Consider the following 17,984-nt stretch of genomic DNA (forward strand, 5'->3'; position numbering starts at 1 on the left):
TGATATCTGCTTAGGCTCAGAGCACTCCTCTCTACCTGAGTCTCCAGGAGAAATGTGGCAGTGGATCGGAGGCCAGGGAGCTATAGTTTGGCGGGGCGGGGTGGGGGGAATGTGTAAGGCACCATCCACTAGCTGTAGCATTAGGCATTTTTCCTCCCTAATGTGTTGACACCTGATGGAATATGTTCAGACTTTTCTGAACAGGCCAGGTGCAGCCTACCCGTTCCCACTTGTATAGGGTGGGCATCAGCTGCCCACATGTGCATACTGTGCTGTTCTCGAAATACTCGGCAAGGCCCCATAAGTAGCTCTTTGCAGTCAGAGTTCCTTCCCTGTGTGGTCTCTGAGGCCAGAAAGGGTAGAAAATAAGGGTGTCATCCTTTGAGCATTAAAAAACCAGGCTTTAGAGTTGTGGAATGGAGTATGTGTGATTCTGCTTTTAGGTGTAGGATAGGGGTAAGGGGGTGGGGAGAGGCTTGCCAGGGTGCTGCCTCCGGGCCTTGCTCCTCTGTAAAGGATCCATGAGCTCCACATGTCTTGGCATAGCTGATGGGCCAAGGAGGTCCTGTGAGAACCTAGGAGTTGGCAGAGGTGCCATTCTTCTTTTTTGAGGTCAGGGAACTTGGAAGTTCTAGAGAGACACTGGTTTTGATGACTGGCTCCTTCCTACCGTAACAGTAAGAAGTGTGATCTAGATAAGTGTGTTAAAACTTCTACAGGTATAAATGTTACCTAACAGAATGTTTTTTATTCTTTTTATTTAAAAAAAATTTTTTTATAAGATTACTTCTTTTTTTAAGAAGATTTTATTTATTTATTAATGAGAGGCAGAGAGAGAGGCAGAGACATAGGCAGAGGGAGAAGCAGGCTCCTTTCAGGGAGCCGGATGTGGGACTTGATCCTGGGACTCCAGGATCATGCCCTGGGCTGAAGGCGGCGCTAAACTGCTGAGCCACCCGGGCTGCCCAGCTAGCAGGAATCTTGATGAAAGGTGATGAGCATAGCTAGCTGGAGCTGCAGCCCTGGCTGGCCCCTGGAGGGGAGGAGTCTGGGCAGGTCTAAGAGGGAAGATGGGGGAGTGGGCTTGATGGGCATCCATGGTCAGCTGCCCTGGTCCAGAGCCTTGAGATACGGAGGGCAGCACTGTGTTGTGTGATTTGGACTAGTGGCCTAACACCCCCATCCCCAGTCTGCTCCCTGCCGTTGACCAAAGTGGTCCTTAGGGTGTTGGGGTCCCTGGATGCAGATGATGGAACAGAAAAACCTATTTTTGTTTTATTTTAGTATTTTGTTTTTTATGGATTTATTTATTTTAAGGAGATCAAGAACTTGAGTGTGGTCGGGGTGGGACAGAGGAGGGAGAGGTAGTCTTAAGCAGGCTGCACTGAGCATGGATCCCAACCTGGGGCTTAGTCTTATGACCCTGAGATTATCACCTCAGCTGAAACCAAGAGTTGGACGCTTAACTTACTGTGCCACCCAGGCACTCCAAACATGTTTTTGTTTTGTTTTTTTTTAATCACAAAATAACATGTTTTTTTCCTAAGATTTTATTCATGATAGACATGGGGGGGGGGGGCAGAGACACAGGCAGAGGGAGAAGCAGGCTCCATACCGGGGGCCTGACGCGGGACTCGATCCCAGGACTCCAGACACACGCCCTGGGCCAAAGGCAGGCGCTGAACCACTGAGCAACCCAGGGATTCCCCACATGTTCTTAAAAATTCAGAAATTTAACCAGAAAGTCCTCCCATAATCCCATATCGCAAGAAAAATGATCATTGATGCTTTGTTGTACATGTCCATAAGCATTTTTTGATGCTGACATCTTTATTAAAATACTATATACTGTTTGGGATTGGATTCAGATCATAGTACACCCTGTTTTGGATTGTGCATTTTGTTTTGTGTTAGATCTCTTTTTACAGCAATCTCCTCCTTTTTCAACATTGTGTGGTATCCTGGGGCACTTGGCTGCCTCCTTTAGCTCAGGTCGTGATCTTAGGGCCCTGGGATCAAGCCCCTTGTCCGGCTCTGAGTTCAGCGAGGAGTCTGCTTCTCCTCCTCCTTCTGCCCTTCCCCCCACTTGTGCTTTCTTTCTCTCTCTCAAATAAAATCTTTAATATTAAAAAATAAATGTTATGTGGTATCATAACACACGTTTTGCTGTGATTCAATTTTTTAAAAAAATTTTATTTGAGAGAGAGCATGAGAGAGCACAAGTAGGGGAAGGATAGAGGAAAAAGGGAAAAGCAGGCTCCCTGCTGAGCAGGGAGCCCAATCGGGCTCTAGCTCAGGACCCCAAGATCATGACCTGAGCCGAAGTCAGATGCTTCACTGACTGAGCCACCCCTCAATTCTTTATAGGTATACCGGTAAGGTCATATATTTATGCAAATATTTACATAGGGTAGATCCATAGAGGTGGAATTTTGATGAATCCAAGGATATGAATGTTTTCAATTTTAGGTCTTACAATGGGCTGCTATAACAAAAATATAATAGACTGTTTACTTAAACAACAGATGTGTATTTCTCACAGTTCTGGAGGCTGGAAGTCCAAGGTCAAGATGCTGGCAGGTTTGGTGCTGGTGAGGGCCTGTTTCTCAGTTCATAAAGCCTTCTCACTTTGTCCTCACATGGTGAAAGGGGTGAGAGAGCTCTGTGGGGTCTCTTTTATAAGGGCACTAACTGGGCAGCCTGGGTGGCTCAGCGGTTTAGCGCCGCCTTCAGCCCAGGGCCTGATCCTGGAGACCTGGGATCAAGTCCCGCATTGCTTCTCCCTCTGCCTGTGTCTCTGCCCCCCCCCGCCTCTGTCTTTCATGAATAAATAAGTAAAATCTTAAAAAAATATACAAGGGCACTAACCCCATTCATGGGGGCCCCACTTTCATGACCTAACTCTCCCAGAGGCTCCACCTCGTAATCTTGTAATACCATCTTTCGGGGGGTTAGGTTATCAATATAAAAATCTTGGGAGGGAGGCAAGGGACAGGAACATATAGTTCATAATAAATAGCATGTTTTTGGCCTGGTTTAGATCTCTACTAATAGGATAGGAGGATGCTTGCTTCATGATACAGATTAACACAAGGACACCAGTAAAGGGAGGCAGGTTTTTTACTAACGTAGTATCAGCTTAAAAAACAAAGCAGGCTCTTGGGACACCTGGGTGGCTCAGTCGGTTGAACATCTGCTTTTGGCTCAGGTCGTGATCCCTGGGTCCAGGGATCAACTCCCCCAATGGGATCCTTGCTCAGCAGGGAGCCTGCTTCTCCCTCTGCCTGCCGCTCAGAGAAAGAGCGTGTCTGCACTCGGAAAAAGAGCATGTCTGCGTGCTCTGTTTCTCTGATAAATGAAGTCTTTAAAAAACAAAAAATAGTCTGAAACCAAAAATTAACCAAACAGTATCCATATACTGTGGTACTGCGGTACCTTGTTCTCTCCCGTTTGGGGGGGCGGTTCTCTTAAGAGACCTTTCTAGGTAGATCCTTATGTACTGACTTAAAAAGATGTCTCAGGTAAAGAGTGGGGAGTAGTAAATGGTTCCTTTTCCACAGTATAGACAAATATGTAAATATACTTGTATACTGGAATACTGTATTCCTATTGGTGCCTCTCAGGAGTAGAGGCTGCTCACAATTCAGTTATTTGCATGCCCCCTATGCACCCAGAACTGTGCTAGGTCCTGGGTGTAGTAGAAAAGACTTCTGCTCTCGTGGTTTGTAGTCTAATTCAGGGGATATGGACAACAAACCAGTAATTAGGGTAATTTCAGCTTAGGTGTATATTACAGAGAAAATAGGGTAATGTGGCAGAAAGTGATTGCTTTAGGTAAGATGACTGCATGTCCTGTGTTTGTTGGGGGTGCTTATGTCATGGGATTCTTTCTCTTTAAACATTTCTGGTATATTTGAATTTTTGAGGTCTGTACATTTGTGTGTTTTTTTTTTAAAGATTTTTATTTATTCATGAGAGACACAGAAAGAGAGAGGCAGAGACACAGGCAGAGGGAGAGGCAGGCTCCATGCCGGGAGCCTGATGCAGGACTCGATCCCGGGTCTCCAGGATCACACACACCCTGGGCTGAAGGCAGCGCTAAACCGCGGAGCCACCCGGGCTGCCCCTGTACATTTATTTTCTTTTTTTTTTTTTTTTTTTTTTTTTTATTTATTTATGATAGTCACAGAGAGAGAGAGAGAGAGAGAGAGAGGCAGAGACACAGGCAGAGGGAGAAGCAGGCTCCATGCACCAGGAGCCCGATGTGGGATTCGATCCCGGATCTCCAGGATCGCGCCCTGGGCCAAAGGCAGGCGCCAAACCGCTGCGCCACCCAGGGATCCCTGTACATTTATTTTCTAATCAGAATAAGACCGTTCTATTTGCTTTTTTAATTAAAATTTTTTTTTTCCTGTTCTGTAGGTTGCAGTTTAGTTTTGTTGATTTTTTCCTTCACCATGTAGAAGTTTTGTATTTTGACGTACTTCCAGTAGTTTGTCTTTGCTTTTGTTGCCTTTGCCTCAGGGGACAAATCTAGAAAAATGTTGCTATAGTCGATGTCAGAGAAATTAATGCCTGTGCTCTCTTCAAGGATTTTCATGGATTCAGGTCTCACATTTATGTCTTTCATTCATTTTGAGTTTATTTTTGTGCCCTGGTGAAAGAAAATGGTCCAGTTTCTTTCTTTTTAAAAATTTTTAGGGGATCCCTGGGTGGCTCAGCGGTTTAGTGCCTGCCTTTGGCCCAGGGGGGCGCAATCCTGGAGTTCCAGGATCGAGTCCGACGTCAGGCTCCTGGCATGGAGCCTGCTTCTCCCTCCTCCTGTGTCTCTGCCTCCCCCCCCCCATCATAAATAAATAAATAAATAAGTAAATAAATAAATCTTTTAAAAAAAGAATTATCTAAAAAATAAAAAATTTTAAATGATTTTATTTATTTATTCATGAGAGACACACAGAGGCAGAGGGAAAAGTAGGTTCTTCCCTGTGGGGAGCGTGATGCGGGACTCAGTCCCTAGACCTGAGATCACACCCTGAGCCGAAGGTAGATGCTCAACCACTGAGCCACCCAGGGGTCCCGAAAATGGCCCAGTTTCATTCTTCTGCATGTGGCTGTCCAGTTTTCCTAGCTCCATTTGTTGAAGAGATTTTTTCCACTAGATATGCATTCCTCCTTTGTTGAAGATTATTTGACCATACAGCTGTGAGTTTATTTCTGAGTTTTCTATTGTATTCCATTGATGCCTATTTTCATGCCAGCAGCATACTGTTTTAGTTATTACTGCTTTGTAATATAACTTGAAATTTGTAATTATGATACCTCCTACTTTGTTTTTCAAGATTGTTCTAGCTCTGAAAAATGCTGTTGGTATTTTGATAGGGATGGCATTAAATCTGTAGGTGTTTCTGGGAGATATGGACATTTTAATGATGTCCATTCTTAGAATAAGGCAGTTTATTTATTTATTTATAAAGATTTTATTTATTGAGACAACAAAGAGAGAGAGGCAGAGACACAGGCAGAGGGAGAAGCAGACTCCATGCAGGGAACCCAACATGGGACTCGATCCTGGGTCTCCAGGATCACACCCCTGGCTGCAGGCGGCGCTAAACTGCTGCGCCACTGGGGCTGCCTCAAATAAGGCAGTTTAAATAGTAAAACGCTTCATGAACCTTAGAAATGGAAAAGCTTGTCTTTGGCAAGTGGCTCTGGGGTCTTGACTCCTAGGCTGCTCATGCCTCCTTCGTGGGGATTTACATGAACAGGATGACCCTGGCTTGTCACTGGGGTAGCTGATGGCCAGCCTGACTTGAGGTAGACGGAACCAGACACTGAGGGCTCCATGGCTGTTGTCAGCAACACCTCAGACTTGGTTAGCACCTTGATACAGAGCAGGTTTGTGGTCTGGGTAGGAATGGGGCCAAGGAGTGACATGAAAAAAGCCGGAGGAGAATGGGTCTCGAGGCCAAGCTTCTGACAAGGCATCCCCTCAAGGTGTGTATAGAAGGGGAGATACCTGGGGTGACAGATGTGAGGGAAGTGGGGTCACCTTGACTTGTGCCATGTGTCTCCCCTGGACAACCCGGTCTTGTCTGAGCAGGAGCTGATGATGCCCTTGTGTTTCTTCTGTGCTGCAGATGCTGTACGTGAGATTCGGAAGTACGACGACGTGACAGAGAAGGTGAACCTGCAGAATAATCCTGGGGCTGTGGAACACTTCCACATGAAGCTTTTCCGTGCCCAGAGGAATCTCTATATTGCTGGCTTTTCCTTGCTGCTGTCCTTGTGAGTGAGGAGGAACAAGGGGCTTAGGGTTGGGAAAGGACTCGTGGGCTAGCCAGTGACTTTGGCTTACTCAGTCTCTGGCCTTGAACTGGGGACCCTCATTCCCCCAGAGGCCTCTGATTCTCCTTCTGACCTCCAGGGGCAGTGTGGTGAGTGGGAAAGGTCTGACCAGAACTGCAGAAGACTTGTGTCCTGGCTCTGCCGTAACTTGCCACGTGCTCTTTTAAGGCAAACACATGCCAAGCTTGCTTTCTCTATGTAGGCTGAAGTGAGTGATGAGGTGTTGCCCTCTGGGAGAGGGTCTTTGGAGGCCAGTCTAAAGGGACCAGTGGAATAGGGGCCTTTGGGCATGGGAACCTGACCTGAGAAGAGTGAGCAGAAGTGGCACTACGAGGCTGAGACCGTGTCTATCCCTAGTGCCTTCCCCACTGTAGTTCTGTTGCAGGAGCATTTTGTGCTCCGTGGCAGCCTGAGTATTTCTGGTGGGTTTTCTGGTGAAACTGAGGGCCTCAGTCAGGGCCGTGTGGGTGGCTAGCCTGGGTAAGACTGAACTGATAGCAAGTGCCTATTTGAGTCTGGAGGCCTTCTGCTCACAGGGGTTCTTTCTCATCAGAGGGGCCTGGCTGCCATTGAGTGTGCTGATTGGCTGGGAGTAAACATTGTACTCAGGCCAGGGGCTTCCAGAGGTTGGCAGGGTAGTGTGTAAATTCTTGAGTTAGCCTCTTTTGCCTCTGGTCTCCGGGATGCCCCTTTTCACTAGGCCTTAGAATGACGGCCTGCCTGGGTTTCAGGTTTTCAGAGGAAAAGACAATCAGGTGACCTTCACCACTCTGGGTCCAGGTTGGAGTGTGGCAGGGTTGGAGCTGGGAAGGACAGAGCTTTACCAGGTGGTCTCTTGGATCACTGAAGGGGTCTGCAAGCATGCTGTCTTCAAACTGGAAATTTCAGTCAGGCAGTGAGAAGGCTGGGAGGACAGGTATCCTGGAGTCGGGTTTCGGGAAGCTCTAAAAAAGAAGCATGATATGATTTTATGGTCTGAGACTGAAAGGGAGGCAGGTCCAGATTTGAGTTTAACTACAGGTGAGCTCCAGGGAGGAGGAAGAGTTCACTGTGTGTAAAGCGCCCGCAGAGGTGGGGGCGCCTGGCTGGCATAGTCGGTTGGGTGTCCAACTCTTGGTTTCGGCTCGGGTCCTGATCTCAGGATTGTGGATCATCAGGCTCTGTGTTCAGTGCAGAGTTGGCTTCAGATTCTCTCTCTCCCTCTGCCTCTCCCTGCTGCGTGCCCGCGCATGTGCTCTCTTTTCTGTCTCTCTCTGCCTTTCTTCAATAAATATTTTTAAAAAATAGCCCACAGAGGCTGGGGGGCGGCGGGGTAGGAGGGGACTCCCAGGCAAGCCTATGTTTTATGAAAGATAGGAAGGACAGAAAGAGAACTAAGGACTGCTCCAGGAGAGCACGCAGAGCTTTAAGAAAAGCAGCGTCAAGAAGACAAAGCCCTCAGTGGGCTCTGGATCATGAAACACAGTAAGACCTGGGGCAAGGGTAGTTTCCTTGATGTTTTTATGTAACATAAGGAAAGGGTGGGCAGGAGGTCAAGGATAAAGGAAGCCTTGGAATGAGAGAATGGAAATCTCAGGTGGGCAATGTAGCTTTCACTAACACTGATGAAATCATGGCCAGAGACTCTGGCGGTCTTCTGCAGGTGGAATTGTTAGTCCTTGAGGAGCTGCAGGGTCGGATCGATGCTGGAAGGCTGCAGACAGGCAAACATCCTAATTTCCAAAGGAGGGAGAAGGCCGGTGAAGATGGAAGTAGAGCAGGAGGGTCTGACTTGATTTCAGTTCACGTTCTAGAAAGAGCATCTGGTATTGCTTCTTGGCCTTTTGGCCAAGATCAAGTGTAGTATCTGTTCCTACCAGTATAGGAGTGGACTCTATCAGAGAACAGTAGAGTAAATGTGTTTTTCCAGCAGGGAAGTGGAGTAGGAGCTTGTTCCTTCTACTCCATGCATCCACTGGGTATTGCAGTACCTCCGGGAACGGTGCACCTCCACCTTAGAAAGAAAGAAAGAAAGGAAGGAAGGAAGGAAGGAAGGAAGGAAGGAAGGAAGGAAGGAAGGAAAAGAAAGAAAAGAAAGAAAGAAAAGAAAGAAAGAAAGAAAGAAAGAAAGAAAAAGAAAGAATAGCTTGTATGCTTTCAGAGAAGAGGGAGGGACCATTCGGTTACCATGAATTAATAGAGAACGAGTTCTGTCGGGCTTGCCCTGCCCTCCGTCTGCTTCACCATGGTGGATTTTCTGCACAGTGTTTGCCAGTCTCTCGTTGGATATCTAGGGACCGGATGCCGAAGCGTGAGCAGGGTGCCGACCTCACGGTGTATACTCAGGTGGGATCCTCACTGCTGTGAGTGGCTGCTGCTGGGAGCCACCCTCAGCCTGCCTGGCGTTTCTCTGCTGAGGATGCTGGTGGCTTGTCCAGCAGATGCAGGGAGAGATGGACTTGAGGTGGTGGGCAGCAGGCAGGTTAGCTCCCGCTGGGAATCCACAGCTATCAGACAAACTCAGTGATGGGGCCAGTTCTAATGAGACTCGAGTTTTGAGTGGGGACACGTGTGTAAATAAGCCTACAGGTTGACAGAGGACCATGGAGCTGTGGCTGGTCAGGGACTCGGTCAGGTGTGGGGTTGTGGCTTCCTGCACCCTAGAAGGAGTTCTGGCAGAAGTGCAGGAGCTCCTAGTGCCCTTTGTGAAGGCTGGGGCCGCCAGGATGGAGGTGCTCTAGCCCTGTTGAGCTCTGTGTCGGCCAGCACTATCTGGAGGATTGCATTTGGGGCCCCATGTGTGCAGAGAGGCTGGCAAACTGCAGGTTGCCAGTTCAGTAGCAATCGCGGTGGTGGATGGAGGAGTGGTGTTTGTTCTGCACATCTGTCTTTGAAGTCACACTTCTGACGCTTCTGTTTTTGTGGTCTCTCCCAGGACACCTCTGGGGCAGATACTGTGTGGCTGGGCCAGGGGCCAGTGGGTGGCCAGCATGCCAGGCGCGTGAGTGCGTGCGCGACTTGTCCTCTCTCCGCAACACTGTGTGCTTGGGCATTCCAGCTTCATTCCCACGGTTGAGTTCGGTTCTAGGAGTGTTTTGACGAATGCAGAGTCAGAGTCAGGTAACAGCGTCACCATCAGGGTTACAGAGCAAGAGCAGTTGGCAGTTTCCTTTGTAACCTCAGAGGGGTAGCCTTGGAGAGAAGCAGTCCTTGTTTACACACCCTGCTTGTTCCCTGAAGGACGCACAGAAGTTAGGAGAACCGAGTGAAATTTGGGCCGGCCGTTCCAATCTGCTCTTGCAGTCCCACTCTGCCCTTTGCCCCACTAGCTGCCTCCTCACTTTGCTGTGACTTGTCCATTTCACAAGCATGCAACAGTCGGTTGAGTTTCCTTTTAAACAAGTCAGACATGACAAGTTGGGCCTGTGTGTTCCAGCAGCCACAGATCTCTTACCTCTCTGTTGTGGCTAGAAGATGCTCTGCTACACCCTCCCATGTCCCTGTCCAGTAGCCGATCCAAAAACAGGCAAGGTTGGTCTTGTGCAACTTCTTAGAAAAGGAAACAGTGACTCTCAGGAATTAGTGTGGATTCACCAGTTGCCCGAAAATGACCTATTGAGATGTTTCTAGAATTTTCTAGAAATACATATCCTTCCCTAGTCTAGGGCTCAGATCCTATGTGGCAGCTGTGGTCCTTGAGCAACTTCTCTTTGCACAACGTTAGCTATGGAAAATTCTTGTCCAGACTTGATGTCCACACAACCCGTATGTAGCTTGCAGGAAATACTTTAAGAACAAAACTATAGTCTTTGTTCCTCTGATTATAAAGTTATTCTTGCTCATCATAAAATAAATAAAGGCCCCTAAACTTCAAATAATACAGAAATGTCAGGCACGAGAATGAGTGCTTTGTCTCATCCACAGAAGACGGGTAATAATGGGATGTTTCCGAACTTTTAAAGTAGTGTTTTATATGATGTGTAACTTTGCTTTCATAAGTGCCTTGGGGTTTTTTGCTCTGCTTTGACTTGCCCCTTTTCACTCAATGATATGTTTTAGTGATTTTTCCATGACTCATGCAGACCTCTCTTGTTTTTAACAGTCATGTAGTCTGTCATGTGAGGGGACCATTGTGTGTTTCACCACTTCCCTGTTCTCAGATACATGAGCTGGTTTGAAATTTTCACTGTAATTATTATTGTTACTATTATTTTAAGGATTTTACTTATTTGAGAGAGGGAGAGCACAAAGGAGGAGGGAGAAGCAGACTCTCCACTGAGTAGAGAGCCTGATGTGGGGCTCGGTCCCAGGACCTTGAGATCATGGCCTGAGCCAAAAAGGCAGGCGCTTAACCGAGCCACCCAGGTACCCCAAATTTTTACTGTTAACAACCACTCTCAGACATCAGTCCTTCGAGGCATTCTGTTCTTTTTTGCCTCTTACTCTTTTTAGTCGTTGGAACTGGATCGGTAGTGTCCTGCTCCCCTGGTACCGTGCTGCTCTGACGGCCTGGAGCCCAGTAGTAGCCTCAGTGGGAACTAGAGGCTTGTTGGAAATGCAGACCCTTAGACCGTCCCCTGGCCTTCTGGCAAACAAGCTCCGGGGTGAGCCTCATGCACATGTGTGCTTGGATAGCGCTGCTCTGGCACATTTGCACTGCGCACTTCCTGGAGCCCACTTTGGATGGCAGCTCTGGCTGTGTCGAGGGGTTTCACTACCTGGGATAGGATTTCTCTGGGTCTGGATATAGTCAGATGCATCTAAAACACCAGGAGCACGGTCTTGCTCTCCTCATTTAACCTGGGTGGTTCAGAGACTGCTGTGCCTGCCCTAGAATGTTTGACACACTTTCTCTTTGAAGAATGTCTTCTCTCATCTGTGCACACACTATCTGCCCAGTGCAGAGGGCTCCTTCCTTGTTTTGTTCTATAAGTCTTTTTATGGGCCTCTCTGAGCTTTCTTTTTTAATATTTTAAAATTTTTACGTAGTCTCTACACCCAATGTGGGCCTCTAACTCACAACCCCAAGTATTAAGAGTTGCATGCTCTACCTACTGAGCCAACCAGGTGCCCCGCCCTCTCTGAAATTTTACACAGATGCGCTACTAACTTGTTTCTTAAAGTTTATTTATTTATTTAAATAATCCTTGCACCCTGTGTGGGGCTCGAACTCAACCCAAGATCAAGAGTCAGTGCTCTACCGACTGAGCCAGCCAGGCTCCCCTGAACCAGCTGTAACTCTGGTTAGCTGTATGCAAACCTGTGAAGGAATGAGCAAGAGAGGTCTCTTTCTTTCTCTGCTGGGTCAGGTTTGGTTATATTACAGCAGCTGTTTTGTGGGGTCCCACTCAGTCTTAGCTTGGTGGACACGTGAACATTATTCAGCATGAGACAATAGCTGGGTTATTGCCACAGAAAGAAGATGACAGAGTAGTTGCCAGAGGTGTGCATGTGAGTAGCCCTTACTGCCCCGTGTTGGAGTTATAGAAGAGGGGTGTCCCTGGAATGCCATTCTGTACAGATCTACACTTAGAGGGGCCGACAGTGACTGAAGAAGGACTCAAAATTGAAAGTCAGGAGACTGGCTCCACCAAGTCAGGGTGTGGCTTTGGGTTAGCTCCTCCCCTTTTGCTTGAAGTGTTCACAACCTGTTACAATGAGGGCTTATCTCAGACTGCAGCCATGTGGCCTCTCCTCTTTGTGAGCTGTTTGTGTGTTTTGTTTGGGTTCTGGTTTTTTTCAAAACCAGTAAGAGCTTTAATGACTTGAGTAGTTCCGGGGGCTTATGAATGGAAAAGGGCAGCCCGAGAGAGATGGAGTGGCTTGAGCAGCACAGGTTCTAAGTGGCCATGCCCAGGTTCACACCTAGTTCCAATCGACTGTTCACATTCCAGCTTGTCTGCATTGGTGTGAGCTGCCAGTACTAGGTTGTTGGTTTTCAGCCCACCTCTGACTGTAGACCAGATACTGGGCTATTTCTTTTCTCTAAGTAGTTACTGCCTGGCTTTTGGTAGAAAGGGTCTTGTGCTATCTGTAAGCTAACGTGTACTTCCCTGCATGTCCTCGTCATTAGTCTTGGTTTCACGAGTCTCATGACTCTAATCTTTTAGATGGTTCTGAGTCCCTTTTCATCCATCTGAAGATGGTCATCTGATAACCATAGTCTTTGGAGGAAGATGAGGCTTTAAGTAAATGAAATAAGTTCTTTGAAATGTTACTACTACTGTAACTGCTGCTGACCTATATATACCTTTGCCGTATATCTTCCTAGAGGTTTTTATACCTTGATCGCAGCTACCACTTGCTAGGTGTTCCATATACTGCAAAATAATTTTAACAGCTCTCCAAAGAAGAAACGGGGGTTTAGAGAAGCTCAAAAACCTCTCCTGAGCCCCCACAGCTGCCTGTTGGCAGAGCCAAGAAATCAAACTAGAACAATGTGACTTCCATGCCTGGGTTCTTTCCCTATAGAGTCTGCCTGCTTCTACCTGTTTCTAAGAAACAGGATCAGGGGGGTGCCTAGGTGGCTCAGTTGGTTAAGCATTCGACTCTTGATCTTAGCTCAGATCTTGATCTCAGGGTTGTGAGTTCAGGGCTCCCGTTGGGCTCCATGCTGGCACCAGTTGCCCACTGTTGAACATTGAGTCTGTCTTCCCCCGTTTTTCTGGTCATAAACAATGGAAAACCTCCCTCAATTGCTGTTTTGCATGCTCATCAGCTAGGCCAGATGCTTTGGGCCTCTTGATGCTGTTTGAAGCATCTGCCAATGTTGCTATGTTAGCACACATTGCACTGGCAGGACTGAGCCCCAGTAGCCTCCAGTGGAGTGCGGGGAAGGGTGGGCTGAGTGAGCAGGGTGGATGGGTCAGGAGTGGTGAGAACTGGGGTGCAGCATTTTGAATGCTGGTTCTTGAGTTTGTACCTAACCTCCATGTGGTTGAGGGCTGGGTTGCTCCAGTGGCACTGCCCCATGGTCACAGATGTGTGTGCATGTTTGAGCAGTGGTCAGAGGTTGGAGTGGAGCAGGAGAGCCTAGATGTAGGGAGACCAACTTGGAGGTTACTGGAGGGAGAGCTGCCGGTGGCCTGAACCAGGGCATGGTAGCAGGGGTGGTGAGGGTCAAGTTGGAGGGGTATTGACGAGAGAAGGGGAGAAGCTGGTAGGAATGCCAGGTTTCTGAGGCTGAGGTGCTGGTGGTTCTGCCGGGGGGCACTCGCAGAGTGGCAGTGCCAGAGATGCGCTGGGAGAGAGGGAGCCAGCAGAGCTCACTGAAAGGTGGCTGGTCAGCAGGATGGCGTGCTGTGGCAGCTTCAGGGAAGGGGAGAGGGATGTGCTGGCAGCACGGCTACTTCCCTTGAGATGGAGGGGAAAGGAAACATGCCAGGAGAGGCAAGCCTGGGGTAGAGACCTAGAGACTGCAGGTTGGAGGATGTGGGTGACACAGAGGAAGAGAGGGATGCTCAGAAGAGGGACTGGTGGCAGTCCTGGTTCCTCACAGGGCCCCCGGGCAGGAGCATGTGGTGGTGTGGAGTTGGGTGGAGCAGGCCTCCTCGTTGGAGAAGTTGGCCTCATGCTTAAGGAAAGCATTGCATCTTTAAACAAGTTGGCTGCAGTGGTGGGAGCGGGGTCTGGGCTTTGGTCTTGTGTCTACTATGCCTCAGCGCTGATGTGGGCAGCTTGTTCCCTGCCCAGGTCCTTGTGCTCCTTTCTCTTGAGTTTGAGAACTGCTTTCCCAGCCCAGAAGCCTGGGGGGGGGGGTGCTCTGTCCTTTTTCTTTCTCCCATGTGATCTTCCCATGTGGGTCTTTCTAAATTGTGGTAAAATTACACGTATTGTCCAGTTAACCATCTGAACCATTTTTCAGTGTCCGAGTCAGTAGTGTTGAGTCTCTGTGCACTGTTGTACAACCAAGCTCCAGAATTCTTTTCACCTTATGAAAGTGAAACTATACCCATTCAACAGCCTGGGGCTCTGACCTCCTGAGCCTGCCTTTCTCCTGGTCCTTGGAACCGCTGTTCCAGTGGTGCTGGGATTGTTCCAGCCGGGCTTCCTGATGCTGTTTTTGCTCCCCCAGTTGGTCCCCCTTTCCCTGGAAAACTGACCCTGCTACCCCTGTTTCCAGTGCCTTCCTAGCACCTTTGGCATAAACGCTTGACACCCAGTTTTTTCAGGATGTGATCCCTCCCTGCAGCCCTCTGCTCTGTGCTCTGGCCTCCCCAGGTCATGAACTGGCCATATGGGTCTCCATCCTCAAGTGTTTCTGTGGCCTCTGCCTGGAAACCCACCCCCCTCTCATGGTGGCCCAGCTAATAACATCACCTCTTTGTGCTTCTCTGAGGTTTCTTAATGCTGAGTCTACTCTGTGAGGTCTGCGCCATTAGCCGGCTTAGGTGCCGGGCAGCCTGTGAGGGGCGGCATGGGAACCTGGTCTTTTCTCCTGTAGGCCAGTCAGCTCTGCGCCAAGGGCCGGGCACACGCCAAGGGCTGCCTAAACCTTAGGGACTGTATAGTAGGGGTAGGGAGATTGGGACAGCGTCAGGCCTGCACCCAGGTTGAACTTGTCAGACTGCTGTGCCAGGTATTGTAGATTGGAAGCCCACCTCTTCAGGTCTCCTGAGCTCCCACAATAGGGACCCCAGGGGTGTTAGAAAAACACAGGGTCTAGACTCCCCCAAAGTGCTCACTGGGGGCCCCTGGTCTGAGACAGGCTGCTTCTGAGTGCTGATCTGGGCAGCTGCGGGCTCTGGCTAGTGAATTATTATTGCACACTCGTATCCTTGGTCTCTACATCCCTGCTTGGAGACTGGCAGCTGGCCATCGTCCCTCTGGAGTCGCTGGGAGTGTAGCCACACGGCAGCTCCTACTGGGCTGTTTCGAGTGTTCAGAGGGCCACACTTTTCTCTACTTTTGCTAAAGTGTTAGAGTCAGAATAGTGCTCACCATCCAGATGCAGGAAGGTCCACCCCTCCATGTGTAATGACCTGAATTTGATCCACAGGGATCTCTTCTTTTCTGCCTACCCCACCGGGCTGGATGGTGTCACTGCAGTCAGCCCCTGCAGTCAGATGGGGCTGCCTTTGTGCTTCTCTGCCAGGTTCCTCTCCTTCATGGCCAGTGATCTGAAGGCTAGGTTGTCTGTTTGAAGGCAGTCGAGTCCCTTTTAACCCACAGGGTAAAATCCATCCAGACCCTCTGAGGCAAGCAAGGGGTTCTGTTTTGCCTTCAGGTCAGCGCTGCATCTCCCTGATGTTCAGCTCTGCAGATAGTTAATTCCTATGTCACGACTGGGGTGTGCGTGCGTGCGTGCATACACTCTGGGCAGGGGCCAGTGGCCAGTCTGGGCTCTGTCATGCTTTAACCATGGCCACTTCCCCCTCCTCTCCATAATGACCCATGCCCTGAGAGGCAGGCTGGTATGACCAGAGTGGGATTTGGAATTGGACCTGAGTTTGGATCCTGGGTCTGTTATTGGCAGTTTGGTAACCTTGGGAAAGTCACTTAACTTCTTGAACTTTTCCCTGGTGTGAGGATTGAGGTGATTCGGGTGATGTTCTGCACATCATTTCTGGCACATGGGGAGTATTTAGTAAATGGTAGCACTTCTCAGTATCCCCTGAATAGTGATAAGGGTTTTGTGGGATTTTCCCAACTGTGTGGTAGGCTATGCCAAGCTCAGGCTAAGAGAAGAAAAGGCCCAGTTTTGGCCTCAGGGACCTTGTGTTCTGAGTTGGGCATGGGGGTGGCAGAGTAGAGTGAGATAGGCTATGCAGTAGGAACAGAGAGGGTTGGGGGACACACATCCTGAGGACACCCAATTAGATGGTACTTGGGGGCTCTCAGCACTGGCCAGGCACTGGAAACAACCCGGGGCTGCTACTAGCTTTGTTGACGTAGATGACATAACCATTTATAGAGGCAGAAAAGGATAGCCCCCACCTCCCCAACATGACAGCTTCAGCAGTGGGAGTCTCCTGGCCACTCCCATTTTATCTCCCCACCTCCACTGTGCCCTGGCTGTGGATTATTTGGGTTTTTAAAAAGATTCTATTTATTTAATTTTTATTTGAGAGAAAGAGTGTGTGTGCACGCACACGCCCTAGTAGGGCAGAGTGCATGGGGCAGAGGGTGAGGCAGTGTCTCAAGCAGACTCTGCACTGAGTGGAGCCCAGTGCAGGCTGATCTGTGTGTCTCTCATGAATAAATAAATACAACCTTTTAAAAAAATAAAATCATAAGCAACATTAACATCTCACCTATAAGAACTTTATAGTAACAAGTTCATAATGTAAACTTGGTAGTGTCTACTCACGGTTCCCTGATTGCCATGCAGGTTTGGGGTTTAGGTTTTTATAGTTTGTCTCTTTAAATTGTTGTCTAGAATAAGGTAACTAGGGGATTTTTAAAATCCTGATGCTCAGGCCTGCTGGAAGATCAAGTGATTTGGGTGGAGGCCCCATCACAGAACATCAGGTTTGGGTTTGGCCTTCAGTTCTATTGGTCTTTCACTCCATCTGCTGCTATATTGGCTGTTGTCATTTTTCTAAGACTATGACTAGAATAGAAAAGTGCTGCAGACCTAGGCACTGGGTAAGTCTTTACAGAAGTCTTCCCTGCAGCTGCCCAAGGCCCACTCATCCCAGTTACAGCATGCAGTGTCCTGTGGGTGCTGGGCCAGAAGGGACTCTCATGACAGGACAGCAGTAAAGCAGGTGGGGGGGGAGTTCTCTACACGTTGTCCAGGAAAGACCATCTGACGTGCATTGGAACAAGCGTCAACTTTTAAAATACAGATCGTTCAGTTCTTTGGGACTGAAGAATTCTCTTCCTCATGCTCTAGAAGCAGATGGTGAATGAGCTCCTCCTTTTTGGGGCAGGGTGCCAAGCAAACAGAGATTCCTTCTTTCTGATTCCAAGGTCACTGAAAAAGCCTGACGTTCCAGGAGGGCCCCTTTCTGAGGCAAAGGGTAGGGGAGTGGGGAGCAGGTTTCTAGTGTGTAGGCTTAAGGTGCTCAGGCTGTGAAGGAGCATGCTGGTATCACTGATGAATTGGGCCTGCCACTTAGTCATTTTAATTCATTTAAACTGAAAAGGACACATGTGGCAGGTGGCGTCCACATCATCAGTATAGCTGAAGCCACCTCTCAGTCCTTTACGCTGATGCCCTGGTCCAAGCATGTTTCCCAGGCTCTGAGCATGGCATGTTGCCTGCGGGAGGCACTGCCTTGTTTCCTTCCGACTCAAGTTACTACTGTGTTGGGCACACCCAGGGCTGATGGCTCCCTTCCTCCCACTTCCTCAATTTCTCCAGTCACCAGGTAGGATACCCGCATATTTGAACCCTCCTTGTCTGCCCTCATTCAGTTGCTGTCTGTCCCCTGGGTTACACAGCTCTCCTAACAGGTTTCAAGAAAGCAACATGAGAAAGCTCAAGAAATAGTTTGCTCCTGTCCACTGGTTCTCTTTAGCTCTAGGGGGTGCATGGCCACGTGCTTCTGCTCCTGTCCCTTCCTACTGGCTTCACTGGCCTCAGGGTGGGTGAGCACTCCCTGGCCATGAGCTGGAGTTGAGGTGAGCATCGGTATTTATCCTCATCCTAGTCCCCCTCCCCATTTTCTACAACCTCTGTACATGAGAGCTAAGAGGCCATTTGAGGTGACTTT

General features: G+C 48.8%; 1 protein-coding gene and 1 non-coding gene across 5 annotated transcripts in view; both read left to right on the plus strand.

The window, feature by feature from the left end:
• The window catches only part of BCAP31 (B cell receptor associated protein 31), a 35,139-nt gene that overhangs the window by 9,095 nt on the left and 8,060 nt on the right, over nucleotides 1-17,984 (plus strand). For all 4 annotated transcript variants that reach the window (XM_077889662.1, XM_077889661.1, XM_077889663.1 and 1 more), the window contains exon 4: nucleotides 6,138-6,285. In XM_077889662.1, the coding sequence (XP_077745788.1) occupies nucleotides 6,138-6,285 (148 nt within the window). The remainder of the gene's footprint in view (nucleotides 1-6,137; nucleotides 6,286-17,984) is intronic.
• On the plus strand, nucleotides 8,153-8,337 carry LOC144309260 (U2 spliceosomal RNA). Its single transcript, XR_013375319.1, has one exon. It is a non-coding gene; the product is annotated as a U2 spliceosomal RNA (small nuclear RNA).

Source organism: Canis aureus, chromosome X, assembly GCF_053574225.1.
Source record: "Canis aureus isolate CA01 chromosome X, VMU_Caureus_v.1.0, whole genome shotgun sequence".
NCBI lineage: Eukaryota > Metazoa > Chordata > Mammalia > Carnivora > Canidae > Canis > Canis aureus.